General features: G+C 35.4%; 1 protein-coding gene across 1 annotated transcript; it reads right to left on the bottom strand.

Moving 5' to 3' along the window:
• Positions 1-8,046: 8,046 nt before the first annotated feature.
• Positions 8,047-16,319, bottom strand: LOC108456252 (phenylacetaldehyde reductase). The gene is given in 8 exon segments (XM_017754851.1): positions 8,047-8,191; positions 8,400-8,586; positions 8,686-8,848; positions 9,744-9,826; positions 14,571-14,645; positions 14,648-14,681; positions 15,283-15,452; positions 16,199-16,319. Coding segments are annotated over 8 exon segments (978 nt in total).
• Positions 16,320-17,258: the final 939 nt, after the last annotated feature.

Raw genomic sequence — 17,258 nt, 5'->3', positions numbered from 1 at the left:
GATCGGTGGCGACTCCCTTTTTTAATAAAATCGAAAGTCGATTTTTAAATTTCCAATAAATCGCCTCAATTAGTGACCAAAAGAAGAAATTTTTACGTCGCTACAGCTGGCGACTCCACTGGGGACGTCAGTTTTTGAGCGTCGAGTCACTTAAACGCGTGTTATCAAAATTTTCAAAATTCCTTGTTCGAATTAATATTTAGTCGTGATTCCAAAATTGGTTTTTTGAAGTGTTGTATATATTCTCCCAAATTGTTTTATCCGATTTTTATTCAGCTTTAAATTTTTATGGTTTTAGTTTTGGTCTAGTTTTTTAAATAAAACGTAAAGGTTTGTGAGTTACTCCCACACACCGTGCACTTGCATTTTGCATAACATGAGCTCTCTACCCGGGCCTCGTCCGTTTAAGTGAAAGTAAATGCTCCGCCTTCGTGAGTTAACTCGTCCCTCCGTACAGGCTAGTGAATACTTTCGGGTTACATATGACTTATGCTTTCGTGAGTTAACTTGTCCCTCCGCATAGGCATAAGTAAATATAACCCCTCGAATTGAACTCGTGAGCCTGTGATGGGCTATGACCGAAGCGTCGTACTAATCTTAGCAGATGACAGTACGGGCAATTCGAGTACCTATCTAGAACCAAAACAGCATATAGTGAACCGTACGAGCCATTTAACTAGAGCCATGCCAAACCTCCGTCCGTTTAGTAGTCACCAAAATAAGTGCACGGGAGGAATGCCTCTTATCTTTTGTATCTTCACTTTCTATACAAGAAGACTAGGTGTGTTTAATAAATTAGATTTGGGTAGTTCGATTTGTTAAATTTTCCATGTTTTTCTGCCTATACTTAATTACTAATCAAGGTTGTTTGTCTTTGCCTTATTTTTTTTCCATCATGCATTATAGGCATTATATTAGGAAGGTGTTGACTAGAGATCGGTTACCAAAAAATGGGTTTCTAATGGAAGAGTTAATTATACAAATAACCGAGAGGAATGTTGCGGTTCGGGACTAGTCTATAAAGACTTAGAAAGAAAGAAGGGATAGTCTAGTGGAGGGATGTATTGCCAATTTGCTCGAGCACGTAACTGTGAATGTTCGCCAGAATAACCTTGAAGATTTGGTTCGGGTTTGGAATCCGTGGGACTTGGACACTAGGGGTATTTTCACTGAAAGATATGGGGACATAGCCAACTTGATTACTGTCAACGTAGACGAATGATTGATCCAAGCCATGGTCAGATTTTGGGATCCGGCCTACCAATGTTTTACTTTCAATCAGAAAGATATAACCCCGACTATAGAAGAGTATTCTGCTTTGCTTCGTGTCAAAAACGTACAACCTTATAAGATATATGTGAAAGAACCTAAGCCTATGACCTTCAAGAAAAAGTTAGTGAGATTAACAGACATGACTGACGCGTGGGCCGAAAAACAGTTAAAGAAGAAGAATGAAACCATTTGCATTCCATGGTCTTCCCTACGAGACTTGGTTTTGAACCATCCTGACATGTTGAAAAGGGTAAATCTATTCGCTCTGGCCATTTACAGTTTGATCATTTTCCCGAAGGTCCTTGGACACATAGAAGTTGCGGTGGTAGATTTCTTCGAAAGGTTAAAATAAGGAATCAACCCGTCCCAACTATCCTGGCCGAAACCTTCAGATCAATAAGTAGCTGTAGGAAGAAAGGAGAAGGTCGTTTTATCGGATGCGCCCAGTTACTCAATGTTTGGATTCTGAGCCACTTTTGGAAAGTAGAGCGTACACCGTTCCATATGTTTTCTAAAACATTCTCCCCGTTAGAAGCCTATCTTAAGAAAGAATGGCCGAAGGAGGTTACTGAACAACACTGGGTCTCAGTCTTTCAGAATCTTCGCGCCGATGACGTAACTTGGAGAGCCCCGTGGATACGCCCGTCAATTCTGCTATACAAGGTCGGAGATCAAGATTGGGTGCCACTACTCGGGTTATGGAGAGAGTTGGATATGCTCCGTTAATGGTCCAAAGGTAATTTTCTTCGCGACAATTCATACCTGCCACTGGAGGATTAGCACAGTCTGAGTTTGCTTTTGCGGGTGAGGGATATAGGAAGAGGGTTCGAGCTATCGCAAAGTCTTGGAAAAGAATTCATCTCATGGAATTAGCTTTATACGCTGACACTCTCACCCAAGATTACGACATATGGAGAAAGCAACGGGTGAATAGTCAACAAATCTCGTCAATGAACTACACCGTCCAGAATCCTTTCTTAGAGGAAATGCCATCTGAGCTAGAAATGGAAAAACAAGAATTTGAACGAGAAAAGGCCAAGATGTCTCGGGACCTTAGTGCTCTTCAAGAGGAAAACTACCAATTGAAGATCGACGTTCAGATTGAAAGATCCAGAACTGAGAAAGTGCAAAAAGAAGTTGAAGTCGCGAGAAATGACTTAAAGGACCTCCATCTGGAAAATAAAAAGTTAAGAGGCACAATAAAAAATAGTGGGCTGGGCAAGTCGTCGGCAGAATGGAAAGAAGAGATAAGCAACATTAAAGGCGGGATGGAATTTTGGAAAGGAAAAGCGAAGAAAGAGAAAGAAAAGGCTGCGCGGGCTATGATAGAATTGAGGAAGAAGAACGCCGAATATGAAGCTGTGTCTGCCGAGGTAATGACTAGTCGATCTAAACGTCAAGAACTAAAAAGAAAGGATAAGAGAGTTAGAAGGTATGCTGCAAGATCGTCAACAACAACTAGATACTCTCTTGAAGGCTTTGGAAGAAAAAGATAGTCAGTATGATAGAGACGTTCGTGCTTACGAAGAGGTCCTTCAAGAAAAAGAAATGCAACTTAGCTATTTGATCAATGAAGTTCGTGGGGTAGCCATGCACGTGGTGCAATTATCGGAAGAAGTTGAAATTCTCATTTGCCAATTCCCTCCAAGTCAAAGATCAAATATATCAGAGTTCTTAGCGCGAGTAAAGAAATACGACGATATAGCTAGGAAGTTTGTGTAATAGCTGAATCGAAAACGGCAAAATGACGGGTCGGGTCGGATCGGGTAAGGGCTTAAACGACGTCGTTTTGGGGCTTAAATACAGCCCCCAAAATGACGTCGTTTCGGAGGGTTATAAATAGCCCATTTTCAGAAAAAAAATCATTTGTGAAGGGAGAAAAGAAAAAAAAAGAGAGAAGAAAGGAGAGGAAGAGAAAGGAGGGAGAGGGGAAAGGAGAGAGGGGGGCTACCGGCCGATCGTCGGCCCGTCATCGGCGCCGGCACCGGCCACAGTGCACGGTAGACGGAAAAGGTAATTTTTTTTATATTTTTTTTACGCTTTATGATATTATTTTTTATTTGTATTTATGTGTTTATAAATATAGGAGAAATAAGTTTGAAAATAAAAATAAAAAGATTCACCTCAATGCTTTGATGTCGGTGTTTTTGCTGCTGAATTGGTATTATTCTTGTGTTTTCTTCCTATATATTTTCGATCTGTTTATGTATATATTAAAATCCAATCCTTGTATTCAGAAAAAATCCCCCCTTTTTGTTTTTACATTTGGCTTTTATAGCCTTACATGGTCTGTTTCTTATTGTTGCGTGTCTGCTTGACCTTGCAGGTGAGTTGGTGGCCGGTGGAGGTGACCATGGGGCAGGTGGCGCCAGGGGATGGTGTTGGCAGAGGCAAGTGGGAGGGTGGTTGCGGCGCTAAGGCAAGTGGGGAGAGGCTAGGGTTTGTGATAGCTTTTTTTGAATTTGGTTTAGGGTTTGAGTGTAATTGGGCTGTTGGGTATTTGGGTTTTTTAGTGGGTTTAATGGATTGATTTAATTGTAATGGGTTTTGGGTAAGGGTCATTGTTTAGGTTTGGTGTAATGGAAGTGGGCCAAATTGGCCTATAACACCTTCCATAATGAAAGTTAAATATGCAATATTTTATTTTAAAATTTTAATTACTTTCTATATTTATTTCTTACCAATTTAAGACATATACTAACAAAAATTCATTATTAAATTGTAATAGTAAATAAATGGTTACCATAATAAATGAAAATCCAAGCTAATTAAATTGATATTATGTACTCTTCATTATATTGTGTTAATCTATTATGTGCATCTTCCTTACATAAATCTTTTATTATACCTATAATTTATGTTATTAAATTCATTCCTATTACCTTCTATGTATAAAGGTATTATTCTACAATTTTGTATTACAATTTACATAATTTCATAATTTATTCCATCAATAATATGTTTGCTTTAAAAACACAACATTTATGAAAGGTTCGGTAGAAATGGTTTTATTTACAACCAAATCATACTGCAAAAACACTATTCACCTTAATTTTTGACATTTTATACAACATATTAATACAAAGCCAAGTAAAAATAAAAAGGAATTTATTTAATTTTTTTTAATATCATTTTCTGGCTTCCCATTTATATCTACTCCACCCAAAAAAGGAAAAATGTGCGTTATTTTAACTAGCTAAAGATTAAACTAGAACTTATAATGGGTCAGATCATTCGTCCAAATTTAAAGGTTAACTTGAAAAATGAGAAGATTTTGACAAAAACATATGTCAAAAAAATAGATTTGGACAAAAAAATAATGTTTATTTTTTAACGGATCGAACCTCTAGTAAGATTTTTGAACTTTTTTAATCTGAATCAAGTTTAAATAAAATTGTAGACTTAATTTTTAAATCAAACCCAACCTGAACATAAAATTTTACATTAGGCTGCCCGGCATATTATCATGCGTAGAACAAACTAAAAGCAAAGAAGGCATTTAACTTTTTTTTTCCTGGACGTACGTAAAAACAATTCTTTTAGCAAATATTATAGGGAATGAAAAAAAAAATAGAGTTTAGCTTATTTACTCTTTATAAATTGGATTAATTGAGGGAATGTATTTCATTGTTTTTGGTTCAACTATTGAGGACTTCCACTTATACCAATACTTTTTTTTCATTATATGTAAACAATGGTTCAATTATACAAACATCCTTCCATGCTTTAATTTATGCTATATAAGTTTTTCTATTTTTTACCAATTTATAATTTAGTACTCAAATTATATTTACTTTATATAATTTATAATTTCCATGTTCTTGATTATAGATTAGAAAGAGATTATAATTGTTAATGTATTTAAAAATAAGAAATAATCAAAAGAATTTAGTCTGTATATATATTTTTATAGAAATATTCATGATAAATTTTATATTATTTAAAGATTAAATAACACTAACACGATTGATTATAAATTAGTTAAATATTTTTAAAAATATTTTGTAATTAGATTACCTTTTAATTCTTTAATTAGTTTTGAGAAAATTCATGTAAACAAAAATATTATAAAATTAATATACACAACTAGTCTGTGCATCACACAATACAAACTAGTTAAAATTTAAGCCAATTATATATTAGTTTAATTAAGTTACTCGCCATTAACTTTAAATTTCCTAATCACTTATAATTAAGTATGAAATTTCATACACTACGAAAAGAGCATTTTTGATATCCTTATATTCATTATGCTTTACATTAAAGATGAATTCGATCTGAATGATTTGAAAATTCAAATCAACATTACTAAACTAAAAACTAAACTTTACAGCTCTCTCCCCTTTAACTCTATGATTATTCTATGTTTTACAAGGGCTGGGCTTTTAGGGTTAACACATGGTTTAGAGGGAAAATACCAAAATGAGCTTTATCAAAATGCAGTGTTTTGGGAATATAGAAAGTTGACATCAACACAAGTTTTTGCTTATGCCTTATCCTTCCACTCATTTCATTCAAATTCATCTTAATCTACATAAAACCATGTAATCACTTGCGCAAAAATAAAAACTAACCATATTTAAGCACATGAAATGCAAAATATCTAAAATGCTATGAAAACAAACAACAGTTCTCAAGAAACAAAGTAAATGCAACCTAAAAAAGCTTATTATGATCAACACTCATCATATCTTGCACTTACATTTTTACCTGTCCTTTTAGATTAAAAACAAAACAAGCCCACGATAAACTAAATTTAGTGCATTGATTACTCAATTATAATTTATACAATTTGTAATTGAATTCCTTTTAACGCTACACATTAAATTACATTAATGGCTCAATTTGAAACCTCTCTATAAGATAAAGTGGGGCATTTCCAATTGTTTACCTTGTTCATTCTGGCTTCTTCCTTTATTGCTACTGTGTATTTTTTATGCGTGAGGTTAGATATGTGCATGGCTCGGATAGTTCGTTGAGCTTCACTTGAATAAATATTTTGTACTTTTAATTCAACTCGAATTCAATTTAAAAAATAAAAAATATTTTAAAATTAATATTTAATTATAAAAATATATTATTAATTTTTAAATTGTAAAACATGTTTTTCTGGACAGTCTAACTTGACCTCAAAACAGGGTTGGACTTGAAAAATATTTTGGAATCGGACCTCAGCTTGGCTCAACCTATCGACCCATGAAAGGTATTTTGAAAAACAAATAAGTTAAATACTCAATTTGTATTAGATATTATAATTATTTAACTTTATTTTTACGTAACTAATATTTAGATACCATTTATACTTAGATATTTCAATCACTAAACTTTATTTTTACCAAATTAATATATAGATACTACTTTGTATTAGTTTACCAAATTAAATTAAAAATGTTACTAAATTTATCATAAAAATTATAAAGTCTATAAAAACCCAATTAAAAAAAACTTTGAAAACCTTTGGGGGCCAAACATAAATTTGCCCTTTTTTCTAAATATTAATTATAATATCAAAATAAAAATTTTAAAATTTAAAAGACTTTTAAAAAAATATTACAACATTTAGGGCCAACCCCTCTAAATTCACCTCGGAAATGGATATGAGCAAGTTGAAGGGAAAAGCGACTCGGATCAATGAAATTTTGTTTTTAACAAAGCTTCGATCCTTATTCTAGGTTAAGGCAAGCTATTCGGAGGATATTATTGATGCTCGATGGTGGGATAACCCTTTAAATATTTCATCACCAGTTGCCCATAAAGGTGTTCGCTACTATACTTGTTGGTGTCCTCCGGCACAAGGGTCTCTGAAATTTAATATCGACGAAGCCTCAAGGTAAGTCCAAGGCAAGCTGGTTGCGAAGGAGTCCGACCTTGGTAAGTTACTGAATATTTTTTCGTGTCCTTTAGGAAAAGTTGAGGCTGAGCTTTTGGCCATAAAACAAGCTGTGGAGATTTTTGCTAATTCTGAATGGGTTGGGAGCAAAGAGATAGGTATAGTGAGACCTTTTAAAGATATTGATAGATTTAAGTCACTGATCGGAAATGTTAGACTAGTTTTTGCATATAGAGAGGTCAATAGCTGGGAAGATTCACTAGCAAAATCTGGTATTGACCGATAATCTATGCTTCTGGTGTAACTTCTGTATTGAACTGTATGTTAATTTCTAGTCTTAATATATTTTAATGATTGAGAAAGAAAAACCTTGATCCCTTAGATTTCTATTTATGTTCATCCCTTAGATTTATTAGATAAACTATAAAATTATTGAATTGTTTAGAGTTCACCAAACTTTAAGTAGATTGGACTTCTAAAATATTTCAAGAATTGAATCAATTCTAGTTAATTACGAACAACTTAAACAAATCCTTATGTAAAGGTCATACCTAATAAAAAGATAAAATAAAATAACCTAGTATTTTACAAAATTCCTCCATAATCACAATTATATATAAAAGGATACAGTACAAACTAAATTAAATTACAATGGCATAATCTTTATAAGACTAACTCTATATTTTCTAACAAGTGTAGAATATATATTTGCATGATATGAAATAAATGTGACTATCTATGTTTTTGAGTCTTGCTAGGGCTATAAACTGAGAACTTAATATCTGAAAGGATTAACGCTTACAAGCCACCTGCAAAAAGGGCCAAAATCTCCATTCTCAAGTAAAAATGAACACCAAAATAAATAAATAAATAAAAGAATGTAGCCAATACCAACCATTTATTTATTACAGAGACTGCAAAATTAAGAGCTGAAGAGAGAGTCCTCAAAAATCAACAAATCCCTTTTCCTTCAAGCTTTCAACCGTTTCCTTGAGACTCAAATCCAAAGGAATGAATCCTATACCCAAACTTCTTGCTTTTTCCTTGGACACCTGATATGTTGGCACATAAGGCTTGTCATTTGCACATCTGCCAATATTTACCAAAACAAAACACCGTTTCAAACATATTTAGATGGTTTCTTTATAGGGTTGGATTTGATTATCTAAAGAATTGCAAAAAAGGGGGAAAAAAACCATACAATGACAATATGATAAGCTTTTGGGTTAAAAACAAAGGCAAGTTTGCCCCCATTTAGATACGGCAATGCTTTAAAATTTGCAAGTAAAAAACTTACTTCTTTGGGAGTTGGAATGAACGATATAGTTGGTGTAAGAACTTGACAACTTCCGCGTAATGCGCAACTCTTTCAACTAAACAATATCTTCCACTAGCTGATGGGATCTCAAATGCCTGGATATGTGCATTTGCTACATCTTTAACATTCACCGAACCAAATGTTGCATTCGGAAATGTCTGCACTCCTACATAAAACAAGAGTGCATTTTTTGTTTTTCGGAAGATCACCAAAGAACGCTTTCATGTAAAGCAAGTAGTAGCCTGGCAAAAAAAAAAAAAAATACCTTTAATCAAGCTTAAAACGGCTGCAGCACGGGTATTAAGTGTTGGTTGTAAAAGAGGACCGATCACCATTCCAGGGTTTATGGCAACCATGTCAACGCCCTTCTCTTTTGAAAATTTCCAAGCAGCATCCTCAGCCATTGTTTTTGAGACGACATGCCAAAGCTGAATATATGTATAGCAAAGAAGAGAAAACCTTAATTAATTAAAAATGAGGAAATTTCAGTCATTTAAGATCCCCTATATGTATGTGTGTGTGTGTATAGTGATGCACTAAAGTACTAGTAGCAACAAAAAAAAAAAAAGAAATATTTGAATGATGCACAAACATAGAAATTGGTTGTAAATTATAGCAGTAACAAGTACCCAGTCATGCAACCTAGCAAAATTTGTTTCAGAAGGCTACATTACTTAGACTTAGCTGTAAGTATAGGATACGAGCATACGTTTGACACAAAAATGTCTTTCTTTTTTCCAAGTTTTTCTACGTATGAACCCATGCTCATGTCCAAATATGGGTTAAATACGGGTTTCGAGCAAACATACTTCAAGGCAAATGAAGAGCAACGTAGCCAAAAGTGTGATCCGATCTCCTTAAAAATTTATCGCAGCATTAGCTGCTAGAATAAGAATCAAATCTTAAATTTAGTTTGCAAGATAAGAGGAGGAAAATAAGTAAACCTTTCTGCTATTATACATCAAAAAATAAAAAGAAATCCTAAAATATGATACCAAATAGGGCCACAGTTTCCACTCTTAATCCAATCAATCTACAATTCCTTGAAAACAAAGTAGTTCTTATGAGAATATACCTACAACAATTTAGATCCTAATCTTCAGATACATGAAGGATAAGTCAGAGGATTAGATTGGCACGTTGGACAACATTTAGCGGTCAAATTCGAATATCTCATACTGGAAATCTATAGAAATAATGGGACAGGCGCGCATTCTTCAATCCATAGACAATTCTTGTTTTATATATACTTCATAAGTTGCATGTAAAGTGCAACAGCTCCGATGTCAATATGGCATGAGAGGAGGTAGCAGGGATACACACACACCCCTTTAAGCCCCTTCCGTAATCAAGATCAGTAAACCAAGATTCATCAACAACATCAGGAGTTCGAGGTTTCCCATTGTGAAAAATAAAATAGAATAAAATAAATAAAAATAAAGAACACATAAATTTTACGTGGAAACCCTTTCGGGAAAAAAACCACGGGCAGAGGAGAAGAAAATTCACTATGTCGAAAATTTTTTTACTCAAATACAAGAGGAATAGACTATGTCTATTTATAGGCTTGCAAAGCCATATTCTAGTAGGATTGAAACACCTTATCCTAATCAATATAAAATAGATGGAGTTTAATAAGGTTTAAAAACCTTATTCTAAAATAAAATAAAAGAAGTCTAGTTCTATATGGATTTTACTTTTATTTTATTTTCCATCGTATTTTATTTAAATAAGAATTTGGGTCACTTAATTCTAACAATCTCCACCTTGACACAAATTCTCAATGAACAAGTTCTTCATCGCGAACTTTCAATAAACAAGTTCTTCACCTCTTCCAAAAAACCCCTTAAGGGTTTAACTTCAACAATGAACACCAACCAAGTCTAAGCAATGCTCAAACTTGGTTATAGGAAGTGACTTAGTCATCATATCTGCAGGATTTTCATGAGTGCTAATTTTGCTCACAACAATATCACCACGAGCAATAATATCACGAACAAAATGATACCGAATATCAATGTGTTTTGTTCTCTCATGAAACATTTGATCTTTTGTAAGAAAGATGGCACTCTGTTGTCACAAAATCTGTCTGATTTGAAGGTCTTCATTGAGTTCACTAAATAGTCCCTTCAACCAAATAGCTTCTTTACAAGCCTCGATAATCGCCATGTACTCAACTTCAGTGGTAGACAAAGCGATGTAGTTTGCAAAGTGGCTTTGAACTAATTGCACAACCTCCGATTGTAAAGACGTAACTGTGAGAGATCTTCTTCTATTAAGGTCTCCAAGAAAATCAGCATCAACATACCCTATAACTCCATCTTTAGTTCTTCCAAACTGTAAGCAAACATTAGTAGTGCCTCGTAAGTATCTTAAAATCCATTGAATCGCTTTCCGGTGTTCTTTACCGAGATTCGCCATGTATCGCTAAGCTGCACCGATCGCATATGATAAATCGGACGTGAACAAACCATAGCATACATGAGAGATCCTCTTGCACTAGAGTATGGAACATGTGACATGTACTCAATCTCATTATCGATTGAGGAGATAAGGCCGATGAAAGTCCGAAATGGGTCGCTAAAGGAGTACTAACAGCTTAGCACTCTGCATATTGAACTCCGCAAAGAACTTTCTCAATGTACCCCTTCCGACTTAGGTACAATTTACTTGCTTTTCTATCTCAGAATCTCCATACCAAGTATCTTCTTTGCTGGTCCTAAATCTTTCATCTCAAATTCTTCACTTAGTTGGGCTTTAACCTTTCTTATCTCTCTTTTATCTTTTCTTTGCTATCAACATGTCATCAACATAAAGAAGTAGATACACAAAAGAACCATCACTTTTTTTTCTTAAAGTAGACACAACTGTCAAAACTACTTCTTTTGAAATCATGAGAAGTCATAAAGGAATCAAACCTCTTGTACCATTGTCTTGGTGATGTTTCAAATCGTAAAGGGACTTTTTCACAAGCAAACATAGTCCTCTTTTTCGAGACTATAAAACCCTCTGGTTGTTGCATGTAAATATCTTCCTCAAGTTCTCCATGCAAAAATGCGTTTTACATCTAACTGCTCAAGCTCCAAATCATGCATGGCAACAATACCAAGCAAAGCTCGAATCGAACTATGCTTAACAACCGGAGAGAACACATCTGTGAAGTCCACTCACGATTTGATTGTAACCCTTTGCAACAAGCCTTGCTTTATATCCGGGTTCTTCAACTCCTGAGTCCCTTCTTTCTTTTAAACACCCATTTACAACGAATGCCTTTTTACCTTTAGGAAGTTTTACAAGATCCCATGTTACTGTTTTTGTGGAGTGATTCCATCTCCTCTTGCATAGCAAACATCCACTTTTCGAGTCTTCACACTAATCGCCTCGAATAATTAAATGGCTCTTGATTCGCATCTATATCTTCACCACATTTAAAGCATAAGCAACTAGATCAACCTCGGCATACTTCTTTGGAGGTTTAATTTCTCTTCTTGTCCTGTTTTTGGCGATAGAGTATTGCGGTGAAAAAGCAACTCTATTCTCAATTTTGTATCTTGGCTTGAGGAGTTGATTACGTATTAATCGATGCTCCACCGCTTTTGGTTTTCTTTATTGGAAGAGTCTTTAAGAGATAAGTTAGGTAGCATAGCGGTTTCATCAAAAACAACATCTCTGCTAATCACAACTTTTCTATTTTCAGGACACCATAACTTATAGCCTTTTACACCACTTTATAACCAAGAAAACGCATTTAATGGATCTCGGTTCCAATTTTCCATTATCAACATGAGCATACGCAGACACCCAAAAATCTTTAAATCGAATAATTAGCGGGATTACGGACCATACCTCTTGTGGAGTCTTTTCTCAATGGCAGCGGATGGAGATCGGTTGATCAAAAACATGTAGTAGAGGTCGCTTACGCCCAAAATGACTTGATAAGTTGGCATTTGACAACATACATCGAACCTTCTCCATGATCGTTCGTTCATTCGCTCGCAACGCCGCTTTTGTGGAGTATGACGAATCGTCAAGTGTCTCATGATCCTTCGACTTGCACAATCTATTAAACTCATCGAGCGAACTCTAAGCCATTGTGCATGCGGAGGTATTTTATCTGTTTTCTCGTCTGTTTTTCAATCATAATTTTCCAAGACTTAAATGTGGAAAACACATCGCTTTTACGCTTCGGAAGAACGCCCAAACTTTTCGGAAAAATCATCAATAAAGGTTAGCATATAATTAGCTCCACCTCTCGAAGGCACTCGGACGGCCCCCACGATCGAATGGATATACTCCAACGTTTCCTTCGTGTTATGGATTCCTCTAGTGAATCGAACTCTCTTTTGCTTCCCAAAAACACGGTGCTCACGAAATTCGGTTTGCAAATTCCTTACCCATTAAGAAGTCCTCTTTTGCTTAATTACGCCATGCCATTCTCACTCATATGCCCTAGGCGCATATGCCAAAGTTTAGTAATATCATCATCGACAAGGAAGAGGAAGCGGCAATTTGCATCACCGATATGATAGAACCACATAAAACATATAACTTGGCAATCTTTCTTTGCCCTTTCATCACAACAAGGGACCCTTTGAAATCTTTAAAACCCACTTTCACCGTGTGTATCATGCCCTTTTGAATCAAGAGTACTCAACGAAATTAAATTTCTTTTCAATTCGGAACATGCCGCACGTCACTAAGTGTTCGACAACTCCATCAAACATCTTAACTTTAATTGTTCCAACACTGCGATTTTACATGAAGCATTATTTCCCATCAAAACAACACCTTCAGAATCTTGTTTCATAAGTTGTAAACCAATCCGATTGGGACTCATGTGGAAGGTGCACTGAATCAAGTATCCACTCCTCGCTTACTTTAGAATCATTGATGAAGCAACTAGAAGTTCACCATCGCTATAGTCTTCTACAACATCGACTTCACCGAATTTTCGTTTGTTTTCCTTTTGATTCGCACCTCCTTTTAATCTTATTTTGTAGCTTATAGCACTCGATTTAATGTGCCCTTTCTTCTTGCGAAGTTGCAAGTTTTACCTCTGTTTGAAGATTTCGATCTACCCTTAGATTTACCACGAGGATTCCGTTCTGTGTTCTACCACGATCATCATCAACATTCGGTCTTGTCTCCCACGAACAATGAGACCCTCTCCACGAGAGTTGGGTTTAACCACAAGATGCTTCATCTTATCATACGAGGTTAAAGAATCATAAACCTCATCAACTGTGAGAGACTCGCGGCTATATAAAATCGTGTCTCTAAAGGTTGAATAAGACGGGCAACGAACAAAGTAGAATCAACCCTAGATCTTCCTTATCATCTTGAACCTCCATGGCCTCCAAGTTTGAGAGAATTTCTTTAAACACCGTTAAGTGTTCGTGTCTGACGCACCTTCCTCCAAACGATGAGCATAAAGACGCCGCTTCATATGCAACTTGCTTGTTAGAGTTTTCGACATACATATTTGTTCTAGCCTCTTCCATAATGTAGCGGCGGTTTTCTCTTTCATCACATCCTGCAAAATTTCGTTGGACAAATGCGGATGTAATTGTGTTAATGCCTTTCGATCCTTACGCTTCTTCTCTTCATCTGTTAATGTCGAAGGCATCTTATCTATCCTAGCAGGGCATCCTCTAGATCCATCTGCAAGAAGCGCTTGCATCTTAATTTGCCACAACGCAAATCGGTGTTGCGATCCAACAATGAATTTCATACTTCAAAGACGCCATTACCGTGATCGAGATGAATAACCCGAAGCTCGATACCAATTTGTGAAAAATAAAATAGAATAAAATAAATAAAAATAAAGAACACATAAATTTTACGTGGAAACCCTTTCGGAAAAAAACCACGGCGGAGGAGAAGAAAATTCACTATGTCGAAAAATTTTTTTACTCAAATACAAGAGGAATAGACTATGTCTATTTATAGGCTTGCAAAGCCATATTCTAGTAGGATTGAAACACCTTATCCTAATCAATATAAAATAGATGGAGTTTAATAAGGTTTAAAAACCTTATTCTAAAATAAAATAAAAGAAGTCTAGTTCTATATGGATTTTACTTTTATTTTATTTTCCATCGTATTTTATTTAAATAAGAATTTGGGTCACTTAATTCTAACACCCATTGTAGGTGACTGCGGCAATAGAAGCTGTCAAGACCACGCGTTTTATTGAAGAGGAGTTAGCACATAAGTTAAGCACTTCAATGTTCCTTTCACAGCCGGACCAAGTAATTCTGCCTGATAAAAGAAAGGATGAGTTAAAAGACTTAATAATCATCAAAGACAGATATAAAAGATCACTCCATTAATGCAAAAGCGAAATGGTCCGAGTCTTTTAAATTTGAAGCACTAAATAAGTTGCTTCCTTTCCACTTAGTATCCATATGGCTCAGATCAAGACCACTAGTAGTAGGTAAAGACAATGTTTAAGAACGTTAAATGTCAAAATGATGATCTAATGAAATCTCCTTACTATTTAGCCCGCAAAAACGGCTTCAACAATGGAATTTGTCATCGAATTGATGACTTGTAATCCTCATCAAAAGCATGTTCAAAAGATTCAAATATAAAGAAAGCAGTTCATTCCCCAACAAGAATGCCTGAAGAAAGTAACATAAAAATAATAATAATAAAAGGAACACGAATCTCTTAGAACCAAGTTGTTTCATTTATGTTGTACAAACACGGGATGCATTTTAAGGGTTCCTTTGCATTTTCCTTTTTCCTTTTTCCTTTTAAATGAAAAAAATCCAACAAAAGTGACAAGTTTTCACTGTGGTCAATGAAAACAAAAGTGGAAACAAAAAGAGTTATGTTAGATAAATAATGCAAGATCAACCTCGGGATCTTTGACATCATGATAAAAGGGAGATGCTGTGTGAAAAACACCTTCGCAACCTTCAACAGCGAAATCATAGGAACCTTCTTCCAATAGGTTTGCTTTAAACAACTTCAGCCTGTCCTCAGCTCCCTCAAGAGCAAGTAAGTGTTATGTCTTTCTTGGATCATCTTTTGAGGAATAATAACTAATTGCAATTATCGTAGTTTAGGCAACATCTAGGTAACACTTAGAAGGACAAGAAAGAGTAATGCAAAAGAAAATAAAAGATCCATGATCACGCATGCAATGCCGAAAACAAGGGGACGTGGCGTTTTCTAAAAAAACGCCACTAATGATTCACATTTTGAGCGTTTTTTTAAAAACGCCGCTAATTCCTCTATAGCTAACTAATGGATGGAGCCGTTTTGCTCAAAACTTCTGCGGCGTTTCCAAACAACCGCCGCTAATATATCACCTATTGCAGCGTTTTCAAAAAACGCCGCTATTGCTTGAATTTTTTGTGGCGTTTTGGTAAAACGCCGCTAATGCCTCAACAGATCACCATCAAAACGGCGCCATTTTGGTCAACACATTTGGGGCGTTTTTCGACAACCGCCCGCTAATGCATCACCTATTGCGGTGTTTTTAAGAAAATGCCGCTAATTCTCACTTTTTTGCGGTGTTTTCTATATAAGCGCCGCTAATACTGATATTTTGCGGAATTTTTTTGACAAGCGCCACTATAACCCTGACCTATAGCGGCGTTTTTATACAAACACCACTAATGTGTAAATTCATCCAAACGCCACTGAAAGCGCCGCTAAAAGTCTATTCAGTGAAATTAAATGGCTTCGATCATGAAACAAGGACAAGAATGAATTGATATATATATATATATATATATATATATATATATATATATAAAAGAACTGACCAGGGTCACGAACGGAGGCTTTGACAGTGTAACCACAAAGGAGAAGCTGCTTAACAAGGCATGACGCAATGTAACCAAAGGCACCTGTTACACACACAGTTTTCCTTTCCTCACTGCTCATTTCTTTTTTTATTTGTTTTGTGTGTGTGTGTGTGTGGTTGAGGTTTGCACTTGCAATTTTCTTATTTCTTTGTTTCCGTTATTCTCTTCGACAGTTACCTTTTCAAATGTTTTGTTTGCTATATTTAACAAGGCATAACTCATATCATTCATATACCTTAGCCCATTTATCACTGCAAGAGGCCTGGTTCAAGCAATAATTAAACTGTAATGAAGAATAAATTAGTGGATTTTTTTAGATTGGCCCTGCTTTTTCTTTTTCAATATTTTACATGTACATAATGAAAGTAACCTTTATGCCGATTTTTGTACACTAATTTGATTTTACAAACTCATTAGGTTAATTTGGTCTAACAAACACAAAATAAATTTCATATAACTCGTTTATCCAAATTTCAGTCACTTCCCCTTGCAAAAATTCACATCTATAACCTCACCAAAACGATAATTCGTCAAAATTTGAGCTTCTTGAATATAAGTACACGCAACATTAGAACTCCTATGATCTATTTCACCAAGTACAGATGTTGGGTCATTCTTCACATGGCTCACACATGTAATCTCAACTAATCATCTTCATTCCACTGTCGCCTATTTGGAAAACTACGGTGCTCCTCAAATATCCAACCAATATGTGACTTGTGCCATACACCCATAACTAAGAGAGGGTACAATAAATACTCATCTTAGCCTTGGGAGGATTTTGTCTCTCTATTATAACTTTTCCATTACAAGAACAAGATACCTCTACATACAATTCTCCGCACATCCCCCACCTTGTGAACTATCATCATATCCTCCTCCCCCTATTTGTCATCAACAATTGTTGCCAATGTGGACCAGCATGACTTTTCCCGGTGACAATATCTCTACAACCTCCGCCCATCCATCAATATGTTGGTTAGGCTAGCAATCCACAAGCAAGATATCCTTTCAACCT

Source organism: Gossypium arboreum, chromosome 9, assembly GCF_025698485.1.
Source record: "Gossypium arboreum isolate Shixiya-1 chromosome 9, ASM2569848v2, whole genome shotgun sequence".
NCBI lineage: Eukaryota > Viridiplantae > Streptophyta > Magnoliopsida > Malvales > Malvaceae > Gossypium > Gossypium arboreum.
This window is presented reverse-complemented; position numbering and strand designations above follow the sequence as displayed.